General features: G+C 44.8%; 1 protein-coding gene across 3 annotated transcripts in view; it reads left to right on the top strand.

Moving 5' to 3' along the window:
• The window catches only part of TPP2 (tripeptidyl peptidase 2), a 62,491-nt gene extending 48,589 nt beyond the window's left edge, over window positions 1-13,902 (top strand). For 2 of the 3 annotated variants that reach the window (XM_088842626.1, XM_088842625.1), the window contains 6 exons: window positions 2,468-2,619; window positions 3,690-3,786; window positions 4,785-4,915; window positions 8,278-8,485; window positions 10,238-10,357; window positions 12,970-13,902. In XM_088842626.1, coding sequence (XP_088698752.1) covers window positions 2,468-2,619; window positions 3,690-3,786; window positions 4,785-4,915; window positions 8,278-8,485; window positions 10,238-10,357; window positions 12,970-13,059 — 798 coding nt within the window. In that variant the 3' untranslated portion in view covers window positions 13,060-13,902. Of the gene's footprint in view, window positions 1-2,467; window positions 2,620-3,689; window positions 3,787-4,784; window positions 4,927-8,277; window positions 8,486-10,237; window positions 10,358-12,969 lie in introns of those variants that run through there. The other variant, XM_088842627.1, reaches the window with a different exon arrangement.
• Window positions 13,903-17,050: the final 3,148 nt, after the last annotated feature.

Genomic DNA, 17,050 nt, shown 5'->3' with positions numbered 1-17,050 from the left:
GTAATGTCTCTGCTTTTTAATATCTTAGCCAGTGCCTTACCTTGAGTCTCAGAAGAGTCATTGCCTCACAAGAGAGAGGCGTCCCCTCCTGAAGTTTGTCCCTCTCCCTGCCTGGACAAGGAGGCGGGGTCACCAGGGATATGCACATTACATCAGAGGGAGTGCTGGTTGCCCAGTCCCCTCCCCGGGCAAGTCCAGCACCATGCAAAAGCGTGACTCCAAGGGAGTGGGGCTCCAGTAAGAGTAGAGATTGGAGTCACTTCCACCTTAGCGGAAGGCTTAGGTGTGCGGCCTCTGCTACACAGATGACACGAAGTGTCTGTCCCTGTAAGAACTTGGTGATGAGTCATCAACTCCAGGGTGCCGGCACTTTTGACTTGGCTCAAAGCGCAGGCCAGCGCCCACCCAGGACAGCGAGCATGGAGGGGCGAGCAGCGTGGTGGCAGGGACCCTTTCCTCTCCCTAGGCTCACATGTCTCTGGAGCCCTGTGCCCACGGGCTCTGGCCCCCTGACCTCAGAGGTCGCGTGGCGCCAAAATGGCCAAGAGTGGATTTCTGTGGTTCTTCCCTGTCCATGGGTTTCTGCGCTGTAAGTGAGTCCTCCTGAAATTGTTATTTTATTAGCACTACTGCACAGTAGCTCCTTGCGCTTCCTATCACAGTACCCCCAGATAAAGTTTAATTGTGGAAGCTGTTAGAATGGACATATTTTATGTAGCATTCACACCTCAGAATCCTGTTTTAGGAAAGATGAAGCCAGTACTGTTTTGTGGCTCGGGCCTTAAAAGCGCTAGCAGTGTCACTTGTTCCGATTGTAGCAGCACCATTAACGAAAACACATATCCGATTTTAGCTTAGCACCGCTTTTACTGTAAACCCGAAGATAGAATTTTACAAGTTGTCTTAATAACGACGTAATTAGGGCCACCTAGTTAATTGTGTCAAAAACAGACCTAGCAAGTGTCCCATGGGCTGTCACTGCCCAGACGCCGCGTTAACTTTTCCCAAGTGTAGATGTACACGCTAAGGAAATAGATGCAGATCGAGGTAGTTGCACGGGCTCTCATCAAAGCGGAGCGTCTCAGCAGAGCCGTCTCTGCCTGTTGACTTCCCCTTCCCTCCTCGGCTCCCCTCTCCGCCTTTACTGCCGGACCCAGCGCCCGCCTCCCCTGCAGCCCTTCCCCGGTCGGTGCCCGTGGCCGCCGTGCGGCCAGGCTGACAGCTCCCTCTCCCGTCTGATGCCCCCTCCCAGCAGCCCCCGGCCGGCCCCTCTCGGTCTCACGCCAGCTTGGCCCAGGGGCTTCCGTGGCCTCAGACTGTCCCCCTCGACGGGGCGCCACGGCCCGCGCCCGGGCTGGCCTCGTCCAGCCCTCTTGTCGGAAGCACCCCCAGCAGACGCCATCGGCCCTGCACTCACGGGGCGCCCCCGGCCTGTCCATTTCTTCTCTGAGCCGTTCTTCCGTTCCAGGCCGTGTCGGGAGACCCAGGCTTCTTGCCAATTGTTCCGCCCTCTCTCCACTTTTGCCCTCTGTATCCAGTCTCCAAATATCATATCAAAGAGCCAACCAGATGGTTCATCCGTCCAGGATCCAGCGTTAGCCAGCCAAGATCTCAGATCTTTGATCATGCCACTGCCTTGCGCCCGGCTCCTCCTGCTGCGCTCGGAATAAGCCCGTCCTCTCTAACCGCGTCCCGGCAGCTCGGCTTCCTCCCTGTGCCGCCGCCCGCGTCTCCGCAGCTCACCCCGCGCTGACGCCTCTGCCCGCGCTCGGCGTGGCCCTGCAAGCGCTCCTTCCTCGCCTCCTTTCGGTTCTTTAGGTCACCGAGGCTCCGTGAGCTCCAGCTCCTTAGACTGTCTCTGTTAACACTTGTGTCCCCACGGACTCCGCACCAGTCCCCCTGCCCGCCTGTCACACTGTGCCCTCACCCTGCTCTGTTCTCTTGATACTCCGGCCTTACTCGGGTTGTTACCCGTTTGTTGGCCGTCTTCCCGCAGCGCTGAAGGCCCTTGTCTGCTTTGTTTTAGAGCAATTACCTTGCACGTCATGGGGTCTCAGTAAGTTCTAAGGATCAAATAAAGAAGGAAATTTCTCTTTAAATTTACTTAGAAAAGAGGATCTTTCCTTTTTTCAATTCTAATTGATTGCCCTCCTCAGAAATAAAATGTGATCGCTCAGTACTTTGTAGTCTTTCACAGAAAACCAAGAATACCAAATACACGTACATGGGGAAAAAATGTGTCCTTATTTCCTTTGTTTTAAAGGAGATAGTAGAAGCATCATCTCTAAAGTTTGGGAGAAAATGACTTTGATCACAGATGGGAACTTGAGATGCATTGTGGCCCTTAGAATCCGAAGTGCAATGTAGTACCGCTCAGGTGCAGCCCATATTAATGTGCTTTTCAGCTAGTGAAGATTTCTAAGTGAGTAAAATAATTACGCACGTTCATTTAAGACTCTCTCCACAGGATGTAATCCCTGTTCATTACTACCTGATATCTCCACCAACAAAGACTAAAAACGGCAGCAAGGACAAGGAAAAAGACTCGGAAAAAGAGAAGGATTTAAAAGAAGAGTTTACCGAAGCATTACGCGATCTTAAAATTCAGTGGATGACAAAGTAAGTTCTAAATGGCTTTGAACCCTCCAAGTGTTTACTTTTCTTTTCCCAGCTGCAACAGCCTTTATGTATATATGCAAAGACTGTATTCAGAAATGTCAACAGTGAATAGGATTGCAGGTGCTTTTAAATTTTTCCTGTAATTCCATTTATTTTTGAATTCCCTTTTGTAAGGAGAGTTTTTATTTTAATTCTATCCTCATTTGCTCTTGGAAGGGAACTTTATTGGAAAGTGCAAAGAAAACCTGTCACTGTTTGCCCACTCTTCAGAGAGAATCAGCGTCCCATTGTTATTTGTCTCCATGTTTAACTGCGTAGCAGGTTGGCAGATACCGTGTCCTGGTTTTCCAGTCACTGGTTGGTTAAGAGCAAATTTGAAACCACCTTTTTAAGCATCTGGAAATGATCCCGGGGACATGCAGCCAGTGGAGGAACAGCAGTTGCTGAGGCCAAGTCCTGGGTGAATTTGGTTGAGAGGTGGGGGCTCCCTCCTGCTCAGCTCCTGCTTTTGAAGCCGAGGGTCTGCCCGGCCAGGCACCGCTGAGACCCCGAGGCTCTGCCCGTGCTGGGAAGCAGTGACGTCACACCCAACGGAGCAAACCCCGACCTCAGCTGCTGTTCCTCCTGCTATGTAATCAGCAAGAATATAGTTTACTCAGCTTCCCCAGCCAGGAACATGCAACATTTGTCTCTTTACTCATTCAAGACTTCAGGTTTTTAAAGAAAGTATAAATTTTCCTTCTTTGTAGATCTTTTCATCTTAACTCTTTTTGAATTTTTTTCCCTTCCTTTTAATAAATTGAGTTGTAGCTGGTATGTGGGAAGGCTGTTGATGCTTGTTTTTATCCAGCCATCTTACTGAACTCATAATTGAAACAATTTTCAGTGTTATTCTTTCGGTTTTCTAGATACATGGATTTATACTGCCTGCAAATCTTGATCAATAATTATATTTCATATTGATGCCTTAGGTTATTGACTGGTGCTTCAAAACAGTGTTAAATAGGAGTGACAGATCTTTTTCTTTCTAAAAGAACTAAATAATTACTGTTTCTTTCTTATTTCCATAGGCTGGATTCTAGTGACATTTATAATGAATTGAAGGAAACATACCCTAATTACCTTCCTTTGTACGTTGCACGACTTCATCAGTTGGATGCTGAAAAGGTTGGGCATGCTTATTATTTACTATGAGTGTATTACTTTGCTTGCAGTGTTAGATAAGGTTTGCATTTGAAATAAAGGTCCCGTCCTGATCATCTATTCCTGGTGACTGAAAACATGTTTCCTCACCTTGAATGTTATGTTGAGCTATTTTCATAAAGCTCTGGACTTGGTCATTACTATATCATTTGGTTGAACAAATATTCTTGGCTGGTCTGGTTCAGTCAGCGGGAGAAAGAGGAGATAGGAAACCCTAAGGATTGCTCTGTTGACCTTGGCCTGAGAACAGCTAGAAGCAGAAGGCAGTGGTTCTGGCCTCCTGGAAGCCTGAGCAACTGCAGCAGAAGCAGAGTGCTCCTCCTTTGTGTTTAACTATTGTCCTAGCTCCCAGCTGTCTTGACTGGACTGGCTCCCACTGGGAGCCATGGCTGTAGACGGTGCTTATAGCCCTGATCAGCTCAGAGTCCTGAAGGGTTGAGTGTGAGCCAGAAGGTACCGAGGGGAGCAGATTCCTGGGGCCGCCACACTGCAGTCCCCAAAGTGAGACTCGGGTTTCTAGTCCTGCTTTCTCTCATTTTTGAGATTTCAGTAGTAAATCAACCAAGAATTTGTTTCATCAGCTAGTGCTTTTCTTACTCCTTTTTCATGTGGTGTTCAACTAGGGTAACATAGCCAATCACATTTCTAAAGTCTTGATAAGATACCCGGGAAAAGGGTTGCTACCCGGGAAAAGGGTTGCCTTGTAGAAAACAGCTTATGTCTCTATGAACTTGGTCTCTGGCTTAGTCTTGCCTTTTAGTGCTGGCAGGGAGTGTCGGGGTAGCTATTTCCCGTCTGTGCTCAGGTTCTCTAGAGATGCTGATGGTCACACTGGGAGGTAGCACCTGGCCCCTGGCCTGCATAGCCTGCCTGCTCTTACACCACCGCAATTGTCACTCCTCACAGTCAGGCTGCTCGCAGATACTTCCTTTTTCTTATTTCTTCTTTTCTTTCCTCCTCAGGAACGAATGAAAAGACTGAATGAAATTGTTGAAGCTGCAAATGCTGTAATTTCTCATATAGATCAAACAGCCCTAGCAGTTTATATTGCGATGAAGACTGACCCCAGGCCCGATGCAGCTATTATAAAAAAGTACCTAACCAGTAAATACTCTTTCTTGCATCTCATTTCTTAGTTACTTTTTTTGGTTATTGAAAATATCCTCCTTTTCTGGTATTTGTTTATATCTTTATCGTTGGAGTTATCAAGTTGGGGATACTCCATCCTTAAATATTTGGTGGTAGTTTTCTCTAGTCATTTAAGAAAAAGCAACATCATTGGCTTTCTCCACCATCAGGTGCTGTCGTGGTGGAGATATTAGAGTGACTGTGATCATGCAGTCCAGCCATTTGGGGGTTTGTGTGACCTGGACATATGGAGATGCTCATAGCAGCCTATAAAACTAAGTTTTCAATTATTTTTTGACCAATAATAGCATTGTAACACTTAATAAAATGATAAGAAAATTAGCTTAAAACTATTACCTAGCAACCTCAGTGTTATGAAACTGGGTTGACAGTAATACTTGAGAAGGGGGATTGTGATTTAGCCTTAATAAACCTTAGTGTGATATGTAAAACAAGTGAAGCCAGATTTGTGCATTTATTAGTTTCCTTCCATGTGAGAGTGTTTCCACGTGCTGCTGTGACAGTCCACCCTTCATGAGCTCCTGCCGTCATCTCCTGATGGATCGTCCAGGATCACTTCTTCCTCTGTCGCCTGGGTTCATTTCCAACCCCAGGATCCTTAACTGACAAGGGTAGAAATTCCCACCTTCTCTTCAGTTCAGTTCAGTTCAGTCGCTCAGTCGTGTCCGACTCTCCGCGACCCCATGAATCACAGCACGCCAGGCCTCCCTGTCCATCACCAACTCCCAGAGTACACTCAAACTCATGTCCACAGAGTCGGTGATGCCATCCAGCCATCTCATTCTCCGTCGTCCCCTTCTCCTCCCACCCCCAACCTTCCCCAGCATCAGAGTCTTTTCCAGTGAGTTTTAGAGTTGCTATAACTAATAAACGGAAACTGTGCAGACTGCCTGAAAGGACGGTCATTTCCTTGAAAGATTCCGCCTGCTGCAGACAGGATTTTTTTTTTTTTAATACAAAATGCTTGATGGTAAACTGTTAGAACTCTTAGCATTACATCATTCATACTGATGATATAGGTCTTATGAATCTGACAAGCAACAGTTTTCAAGCAGAATAAAATGTTTGCAAAATAGGTGGTTGGCCACTGTCAGCATCCTTCCACAGAGCCTTCTTGAAACATTGCTATGTTATGGTTAATAATTATAGTGGAATTGACATATCCCAATACAAAATGTTTTTGGTGTTTAAAAAAATAATAATAGTGGACAGTGTAGCCACCAATTATATACAAGGGATTCCTAGGAGCATTAATTTCTCATTTCCATGCAAAATTGCTTTTTCACTTAAGTCACTTGTGTCAACAATTGTAAGACAGCCATTTTGTAATCTTAAAAATTCTAATTTTTTTAGGTGATATAATACTGTTTTAATTAAATTTAAATTGCAATTTATTCTGGCCACTAAAGTGTCTAATTGAAGTTGCTTCCTCAAATGTATCTATTACCACCTTGATCAGTCCCTAACTAAATTTGATTCAGATGTTTATTGAACAAACACTGTTTGGGACACCCTTGAGAGGAATGTTAAAAAAAAAAAATGAACCAGACAGTCTCTGCTATTAGAAAATATACTGTCTAGTATAGAAGATAAAATGGTGAGATAGAATGTGACTGAGAGAAGTATTTTAAATTGTGAAGACTTATGGGAAGGAGAGCTGACTTATATTTTTCAAGAAGGGAAAAACCTCATGGAATGATAGGTATTTAATCTGAGCAGGTCAGTTCTCGGAAGAGGGAAAGAAAAGAATATTCCAGATATATGGAATCTGGGCTGTTGGATCAGAGAATGTGGAAATAGCAGGGCGTCTTACAGGTGATGTAACCCAGGTCCGGCTTGTCGAGCACACCCTCCCTCAACCCTGGCCTCCACCCTCTGCGTCCTCCAGCCCTTCTCGGGGCAGTGGGCACAGTCAGTCAGGATGCCACGGGCAACCAGATGTCCAGACCTCTCCCTGCCTTCCCCTTCTTGTTCCATGGCCCCCCTTCTTCACAGAGTGGGTGCAGTGCCTGTGCCTGACCCCTGGGGTTACTGTGAGCACAAGTGAAGTACTCCTGAGATGTTTCAGATGCTGCCCAGCATCTGCAAGGTTGGGGGGGTGAGGGGACCCCATTAAATAAAAAGCTGCATAGTTGTCCCAAGCCCATCCGTCCTTCTGTTCTCAAGTCCAAAGTGACCAAGCACGTCAGGTCCCCGGAAACGTCTCCGTGAAAAGAGTAAGAGTGGGCTCTCTTAAAACTTTGAAACTCTTTGCTGATAAACTCTTAGGCATCTTTTAGGCATAATTTCATCTGCATTGCAAATGTATGAAGGTGGGTAACTTAGGTTGTAGCAGGTTACTGCGTTGTTTGGGGGGTTCTCCCTTCTCATTTTCGTTGTACTGATTACTGCTGACCTGATAGTCCCTGTGGATTTCCTATGGGGCACGTGTCACTCTGCATCCTTCAGAGCCCTCCTTACCATGAGACAGCTTGTCCGTCCCGTCTCTGAGTGCCTCCTGGTCGTCTTCTCCGCACTCTAATCCTCGTTTGCACACAAGTTGGACAGGTTGCCTCAAATAAGTTTTCTGAAGTGCACGCTGTTCCACAGTGTAGGCTGTTAGTGCATTTCATTCCGTAACGGTTTATTGAGTGTTCCGTGCCAGGCATTATTCTGGGCACTTGGAATACATCCAGAAACAGAGATGCCTGCCTGGAAAGCAGGGGTCCTCGGGAAGGACAGCAGCAGTTGCGGGACCAACCGCGGGGCTGAGTCCTGGCCCTGCCACTTCCTGACTGGGGCCTTGAACAGACTGCATGATTTCTCTGTGCCTCAGCTCCCTCCTATGGAAAACGGGGGCCGACTGGTGGTCGCTTACTCGAAGAATTATTCTGAGTATAGATTAATTAATACGTGAAAATACTAAAGAACACTTGCTGGCACATTCAGAGTAAGCGTTGCATTTCTGCGCATGTACGGAAGTTCACGACTACAGAAATATGTAATAAGTCGTATTTACGAGGCACCTAAACACTTAGAAGATGCTGTTCTAAGACTTCTGTAGCTGACAGAATTTAGAGCCCAGCACTCTTTCCCCTCTGTTGCGTAAGGCATGCTGTTTCAACCAAGTACAGTGATCCTAACTCACGTAATCCGTGCGTGTGAATACATGGCTCATGTGTCGTACCAGTAAGCATCTGACCAGGGCTGTATGATATTTCTGCATTGTAAACCTCAGGCAAAGGGTGCATGAGTTTAATCTCAGATAAGGCTGTGCTCTTAAAGCCGTGTCACTGACCTGTGGACTGTTCTGGGCTTGGTGTGCAGTGACATGGACAAGCAGAAGTCGACGCTGGTAGATGCGCTTTGCCGGAAAGGCTGCGCCCTGGCCGACCACCTTCTCCAGGCCCAGGATCAAGATGGTGCCGTGTCCAGTGACTCAGAGGGGCGAGAGGAGGAAGGAGAGAGCACCCTGGACTCTCTGACGGAGACCTTCTGGGAGACGACCAAATGGACTGATCTTTTTGACAATAAGGTACCCTTTGTGCTTTCTGTTTCGGCCCAGCTCTTGGGGGTACGTCCCAGGCCCCTTTCGGGCCCAGCGGGCTGACCAGAGTGGACAGGGTACATGGCCGGAATTTGAGCTGGGCTCTGAAGAAGCCGTGGCCCCAGCGAGGTGTGCCCCTGGCTTCCCAGCTTTGAAAACCACTTGACCGTTGTTTGGTCTGTGTGCATGGTGACCAGTGGCCACGCCAGTTTGGAAAGAGCTGGAGGGTGTATATTGAGTTGGAGGCTCGGGTCACACTGTTTACGTGGGAGCCCAAACTGAGGCACCTGGGAGCTGTCTTCTGCCTCCCACACCTATCCGCATGCTCACTTGTCAGGGTTGGAGGCAAGGGTATTCTGGTTAGTTTAGGTGTTTGTTATTTCCCTCCAGGCTCTAACTGCTGAGTAGTTATTACCTCAATTTATAGCTGACCAGTTTTTTTAAAACCTAGTTTTAGAAAAAGTAACCTGGATGAGCTTTTTGGATTTTCATTATAGAAGCATTTTAAATCCCCTCTGGTGCTCAGCTGTAATTCTTATGGTAGAGACTATGTAACTGCAGGTAACTGTCAGCCTACCTTTTTCTTGGATATAAAGGAAATGAAGTCAGTGGAATGCTTCTTAGCCAGCACAAACTCTTGGGTGTGCTGTTGATTTTTGTTTGTTTGTTTTAAGCAGACAGATGCTTGTTTTTAAGAACAGCTATAGTAATTAGTAGTAACGACCTCTGGATGGAAGTAGAAAATTCTTCCTGTCCACCATGTTTTTCCACCTGAATACAGAAGTGCGGTTGGAGAAGGAACTCAGTTATGTTCTGGAGACTGAAGGAGTCAGCCCCAGAGGTTAAGAAATTAAATCTGAAATCAGCGCCTGGAGCTTGAACCAGGCCTGCCCCTGCGGCGCTGACCGTGCGAGCTGAGGCAGGTGGCTGGCTTCTGATGTGGGCTGTGGGCTCCCTCAGGCTCTCAGGAGTGAGTGTTGAGAGCCTGGATGGGCGTCAGCAATATTCACTGTTACTACAGCAGTTACCACATGTCTGCCGTGTGCCAGACATTGCACTTGCTGCTGGGGAAAGATTAGTAAGAACCTGATCCAACAGCCAGTGGCTAAACCCTTTTACCGTGATGAGCATCATGGTAAAATTGTTACAGGCAATTCCCTTCTTGCCACAGTGCTTTTGTTATTCAGGGCCACTTCTGCCTTTTGTTACCTGCCTGTTTACTGTGTGTATAGCAATGATCATTGAACCCTTTGCTTGACTCTAGAATACAAATAAATGTGAATGGGATTCCTTTCTTTGAGGACATTCTCCACATTCTAAAAGTGGAGACTATCACATATAAACCCCTTTTATGGATTACAGCCTTGTGGTGAAGGGGCTTGTGTCACTGAATGAAGCCATCAGCCATGCCATGCAGGGCCACCCAGATGGATGGGTCACAGTGAAGGGTCTTGACAGAACGTGGGCTACTGAGGCAGGAAAAAGCAAGTGGTTACAAGTGACTGCTAAGGATTGATCACAATAGCTGTCTTACCCCAATCAAGTATCTGTTCTGTGCAATACTCAGGTCTTTTAAAGACACTGATTGTTCTTTTAAAAAGTTGTAAAAATTGGCTTGATGTGATATGTTCATTTGAAAAATTACATTTCTGTTAATGCTTCAATTCTTTCATTATTAAAGCAATACGCTTAAATTGTAAACTATTTTGTAGATAAGCTGTATCTTGTTTTATATTATAGGTTTTAACATTTGCATACAAGCATGCATTAGTGAATAAAATGTATGGGAGAGGCCTTAAATTTGCAACCAAACTTGTAGAAGAAAAACCAACAAAAGAAAACTGGAAAAATTGTATTCAAGTAAGTGATATTTAAATCAACTGTGTTGAGTGTCATTTCAGTGTTGTTTAGTGACAAGATAGTTAGAAAGCCTCCTGATAAAGATAGGATAACACCAATTTCATCATGACTTTTCATTATTAGTCTAATTAACGTGATCTGAACTACACTATAAGTGCATGAAAGATAGTAAACCCTTTACTTTTTTTTTTTAAACATTTTTCACTTCTGTCCAAAAAACCTGTTTAGCCTGTAGTGTTTTCAACACAGGCAAAATGTGTTGCAGATTTTGTGTAGTTAGAAGACAGTTTTCCTTTATGAAGGAAACAAATAATTCCTTTTAAATACATGTTGGCTCAAAGCCAAAATGCTTGAACTTTTTAGAGTTTGTTTGATTTGATTTGTCATTTTAAAATGATAGGCCATTTTTTAATTTTACCATGTGTTATATTGCAAGCAAGTTCTACACTTGAGCTTTCTGTGCAAGTTAAATGTTGAGTGTAAAAACTTAGTGAATTCCAAAGAAATTGTTTCAGCCTAGCCTTGTCTTTCGGAGAAGGCAATGGCAAGCCACTCCAGTACTCTTGCCTAGAAAATCCCATGAACGGAGGAGCCTGGTAGGCTGCAGTCCGTGGGGTCGCTACGAGTCAGACATGACTGAGCGACTTCAGTTTCACGTTTCACTTTCACACATTGGAGAAGGAAATGGCAACCCACTCCAGTGTTCTTGCCTGGAGAATCCCAGGGACGGGGGAGCCTGGTGGGCTGCCGTCTATGGGGTCACACAGAGTCGGACACGACTGAAGTGACTTAGCAGCAGCAGCAGCCTTGTCTTTGGACAAACATGATTAGTTTATGCCAATAAGGTAGTCGATGGTTGAGGAGAGCTGGTCACGCCAAAGGCGACCAGGGGCCTGGTCTTCGTATTTCAGGTGGTAGTAAAAACTCACCTGTGGCCATTTTTGGTAGTTAAACTAGAGCTTATCTTTACTCTGAGACCTCTCCTGTGTATCTTTACCAAGTCAGTTCAGATTGGAAAACATCTTAAAATTTTCTGTTTTCTCAAAAAAATGTTTTTATTACTTCGGGAATCTTCATTGTTCTCGAGTTGCGGCCAGTAAGGGCTCCTCTCTGGTTGCGCTGAGCGGGCTTCTCATCATGGCGGCGCCTCCTGTCGCAGAGCAGAGGCTCCAGGGCGCACAGGCCTCAGCAGTTGCAGTTCCCAGGCTCTAGGGCACAGGCTCGGTGGTGGTGGCGCGCACCGGCTTAGCTGCTTCGAGGCAGGTGGGATGCTCCCAGATCAGGAATCCATCCCGCGTCTCCCGCATTGGCAGGCGGATTGTTTACCTCTGAGCCACCAGGGAAGCCCCGTAAGACCTCAGTTCATGTCTTCAGATCTTTGAGGAGGTGGCGGGAGCTCTTGCTGGAACCAGTTGGTAGTGTCTTCCCATCACGGACTCTGTAAACTGAGCCCTTGTACTTGTGAAGCCATCCGTCCTCCCAGACTCGCTCATCAGGGCACGTTCCATAGCTTGTCTCCATCCGCTCGCCGGCTGTCTGTTCTCCACACAACAGCTGGAAAGGACAGCTTCACACCCTCGGGGTGAAGCCCCCTCACATTCAGACTACGATCCACATTCCCCATGGCTTGTGAGGCCCGTGGAGTCCAGCTGCTGCCGCACTCCCCAGCCGCAGCTCACCCACGTCCCACGTCCCACGTCTCGTCCCCCGTCTCACGTCGCACGTCCCCCGTCCCCCGACACACGTTGCACGTCCCACGTCTCACGTCCCACGTCTCGTCCCACGTCCCCCATCCCACGTCACACGTCACACGTCCTACGTCACACGTCCCACGTCCCCCGTCCCACATCCCACATCTCACATCCGCCCTCTGCTTCCCCTGTCTGGGTGGCTGACACCCACCCCCTCCCAATCTGTATTAACAGCAAATTTTATTTTTACTATATACCGGATATATTCTTAATTATTTACTTATTTATTCATCTGTACAATAGCTTTTGACTTTCCTGAACAGAACAGAAGTTTATTGAAAGTGGGAAGTGACTTTGCTGAATGCTTTTTCCTGACAGAGCAGGGAAACTAGGGTGGGACGGAGGAAAGGAGCAGGTCTAGTCATGTTGATGGGGAGGAAGACGGGAGGGAAGCAGGGAAGTCTCCCGGGATGATGATCATCACCAGGGAGGTTGGTTGGTGGGCTTCCCTGGTGGCTCAGTTGGTAAAGAACCCGCCTGCAATGCGGGAGACCTGGGTTCGATCCCTGGGTTGGGAAGAGCCCCTGGAGAAGGGAAAGGCTGCCCACTCCAGTATTCTGGCCTGGAAAGTCCATGGACTGTATAGTCCATGGGGTTGCAAAGAGTCGGACATGACTGAGCAACTTTCAGGTTGGTTGGTAGGAAAGTTGGTTGATTAGTTGGTCATGAATAACACTGGTAGGTAGGAAGGAAGGTTGGTGGGTGGGTTGATGGTGGATTGGATGGAAGGAAAGGTCTACTTGCTACTTCTTTATTATTGCTACATATTTAACGCGGAATTTACCCTAAATACTGAGCTTGGAACATCTATTTTTAAAATAGTATTTACGTACATTTTATTATTTTCGTGTTTTGTTACAGCTGATGAAGCTGCTTGGATGGACCCATTGTGCGTCTTTTACTGAAAACTGGCTCCCCATCATGTATCCTCCTGATTATTGTGTATTCTGAGATAGGAACCAAGACTTTACATTTTAAAAAAGAAAGTTTTATAGTGAATGAATTTAAAAGCAAATCTGTGGCATTTTTAGTCTAATGCATGTTTTCATCCGCTATCAAATACTGATTATTAAAATGATGTGTATTTATCAGAGAATTTGCTGGCGTGTGGCTTAATACATGTAAACCTAGACCTCTGACATCATGGTGTTTTCTTAATGCCTCACATTGCTGGCAGCGGGCTGTGCCCTGGGTGCCAGCGCCAAGGACTTTCAGTTGGGTTGCAGCTCTTACATGCATGAGAGGATTTGAACAGTAACTTTTAACTGCAAACCTGTAAAATTCTATTTTTTATTTTATAAATGAACAGGGTTTTAACATGCTTGACTTTAATTTTTTTGAATTGTATGAAGGCCTTAAAAAAGCTACATTACGTGTAGCTAAAATTATTTATTGGACTAAAAAGTAACAGAACTTCATTTCCAGATTTTTTTTTGGCAAACGTTTACATTCAATTAAGGGGAAAAAATAAAACCGGCACAAATAAATGCGTGGCAAATGCTGGAGCATATCTGCTTCAATCACTCTTCATCTTGGAGTTCTTTCAGGCCAATCATTCTTAATATCTCTTGAAGTGCAGAGCATCAGAATGAACTAATAATACATGTATAAGTGCCAGACAGCTTAAATCTGTATCAGGTATTGTAAAGATACCCATATGGTTTGTTTATTACAGTTGAAATCATGTAAACAACGTGAATAAATGTGCAGAACCAAGATCACAGTACACCATATGCACTCTGATACCTTAATTTTTTTTATAAATAATAAAAGTGAATATTGAAGCTTCTTAAAGTTGGTCTTAATTTTTCATGAATAAAATTTGGGGTTAGAACAGAAATAATATATTAAACCTACAGAAAAAAAATATTCAATATGAAGTAATTTATAATGTTTATTAGAGGCTTGCAATTATTTGAATATATTTCCAAATCTTTTATGTGATTCCCTTGTGTATGTTTAATTTTATTATTTTTATCTTTCTGGCTACTATCCTTCTTTCATCTTTCTTCTGTAAAATAAACACACGTAGACAATGTTAAAAGGCCTCTACTCACTTATAGCAAATATGTGTATGTGTGCATGCATGCATACGTGTGTATGTGGCTTCTAAATCTTTCCTTAGATTTCACTACTGTAAAAGGCCTACCAGAGATCTGGTCTGATTAATCATTCATAACTGTTTTTTAAGTAATTGACTCCTCTATCTGATGAAAACATCAGACCCTTGATGAAAAAGTGCAAATATGCATGCAGACATTTTGCAGTTTCTGAGCCGTCTTTGTTCATCTAAAGTCCATCCATGAACAGCCACATTCATGTTCTCTCACACACACATACTTTCACCGAAACATATACGGGCCCCCACATACACAGGTTCAATCCAGTCAAGAAATCGAGATGTTCAGGAGGGGTAGGGTGGTGCCCCAAGGTTGTGCTGCTGGCTGACTACTAATTAGAGAAAGTGCTTTACAGCAAGTTTGCCATTTCCAAAAGAACTTCCTGCCACACAGAGCCTCAGGCTCAGCTATGGGTGAGTGCTCGGGTCTTCCGTGAGGATGCGTTGAGCCCCGCGACATGTGTGGCTGACATCAAGGAATATGACAGCTTTCAGAGTCCCTCTGAGCATCTCATTTACCTTTAAGCTTTTGAATTAGTCCCAGCAGTTGTCCATCATCTCAGGCAGCCACAGAATTATACAGTTGCTTGTAATGATCTCAACAAACACCCCTGGGAAAAGGCTTCTTAGTCTGTGAGAGAGCTGAGTCCTGTCCAAGACGGCCTTGCACATGGTGTTTTCTAGGAAATGATTGAGTTTTGAAAAAGTTGCTTTTGAGAATTTTTGTCAGTTTTCTTATAACTTAATGGAGGAGAGAATTTTCAGAGGTGCTCTTTCACTGACATTAAGTGACACCGTTTCATTGAGATCACACCTTTTTTTTTTTCAAGAACATGACTGTAGTATCAAATTTTAATGTAATTTTAAGATTAGAAACTTCCTACTAATAGATTTATTTTATGCACAGGGAGGCCTGGTGTGCTGTGATTCATGGGGTCGCAAAGAGTCGGACACGACTGAGCGACTGAACTGAACTACCTTCTGAGTTGTGTCAGGATATAGTGAATCCTTCAAATACATTTTTGTGTAAAATCACCGTTGTTACAGAGTTCCCTGATTTCTCACTTTATTATTCAGGTTTTGGTCTTTTTGCTATATTTTTTAATGTGGAAGGAAAAATTAAGCCCATGGTGGGTTTTGGATACACTCTTTAAAGAAAGCGTGGAGTTCCAAGTGCAGTGAACTGCTGGGCCCTCATGACAGGCCGGGTCCACAGGGGCTAGGTCCTCTGGTGCCATCATGGTCCTGACGGAGTGCGAGGCAATCAGGTGGGGTGCCAGTCTGCAGAGAGAGGTGGTGAGTGACAGCGCTTCTCAATAGAACATGTGATACAGCTTGAATGTATTTATGATAACACCAGAGGAGTCACACACGGGTGAATTTTTTTTTTTTAATGTGAGTCACATCTGGCTCTGTTGTACCAAGGACTTTTGTATCCAAATACTACTCTCTTTCAATGAGATACAAGTCTTTTTCAGATAAGTTTAAGTTTGCTGTGGAAGTTACAGGTCCACAGGCTGGCAGGATCTGCTGTGAACTGTTCATCCTAGAAAGACCAGTCCCTCAGTTTTACCCGCGGGTAGTGACACAAAGCTGCCTTGTTGGCCCCTCTTTCTGTCGAGATTGCTCATTGCCTCCACGCTGACAGCCAGACCCAAATGCGTCCCGGGAGAAGGCATCCTTAGCAAAACTGTACGTTTCTATGAGATCGATACCTGAGGTAAAGTGATAACCTTCTTAAAAATTTTTATTGAAGTTCAGTTACACACATACATACATTCTTTCTTTATAGTCTTTTCCATTATGGTTATCACAAGAAAATGGGTTGTTTTTTAATTTTGTTTTGTTTTTATCATGCCACGTGGCTTATTGAGATCTTAGACCCTACCAGGGATCAAATCCACACCCTCATCAGTCAAAGGGCAGAGTTCTAACCACCAGATCACCAGGGAATTCCCAAAATGGTAGTTTAATGGTGTGTACATTTATTTTTTATACATATTTACTTCAAAAAAACATGACTTCTAAAAAAGAAAACAGGAAATTACTAATTTGGAAAATGTACATCAGCCTCAAAAAAAGCTTTACAAGTTAACACATTATAAGTCTCATAAATACAGTGTTCAGTGGAGAAGCGTATCATAAAAGAATAAACACCGTTAGAGTTCATCTATATAAAGTTCAGAAACAGACCAAACAGTCTTCAGTGATAAGCATGATTATGACTGAACTTTTGTTAAGAATAACTTATCTCCTGAGATAAATTGTTTCAGCAAATTGTTTGCTCGTTGTTTCAGAGACTGTCTTTGCCAATAATTTACTTAACACAGGTTCATGGTGAGAATTATGTTACAAGCCGACAGCATACAGGATGTATCATCTCTTAATAGGCCAATAGAGAAATACTGCAAAGCAGCTGATGGTTGATTCAAATGATTACATTAGAAAAATAATACCATTAAAAATTGAGACAGTTTTCCTCTTTCAGGTGCGGGTGGCCAGTGTCTGCTCCGCACCATTGAAAACAGCGGAAAGAGCTGGATACAGGTGAGCACCTTCTGAGAGAAGCACTAGGGTCTGGCACACAGTGTGCTCAGCACTAGTTCCAGGCCCTTAGAAAACACCCATTTCCTCGTCCCAGCACCGTTTTCTGTATTTTTCAGTTTCAGCCAGTGTGAAGCCTATCAGTCAGTTCAGTTCGGTCGCTCAGTCGTGTCCAACTCTTTGCGACCCCGTGGATTGCAGCACGCCAGGTTTCCCTGTCCATCACCAACTCCTGGAGCTTGCTCAAACTCATGTGCATCAAGTCAATGATGCCTTCCA

The sequence above is a fragment of the Moschus berezovskii genome, chromosome 13, assembly GCF_049115385.1.
Source record: "Moschus berezovskii isolate FMDL1 chromosome 13, NW_MosBer_1.0, whole genome shotgun sequence".
Classification (NCBI taxonomy): domain Eukaryota; kingdom Metazoa; phylum Chordata; class Mammalia; order Artiodactyla; family Moschidae; genus Moschus; species Moschus berezovskii.
This window is presented reverse-complemented; position numbering and strand designations above follow the sequence as displayed.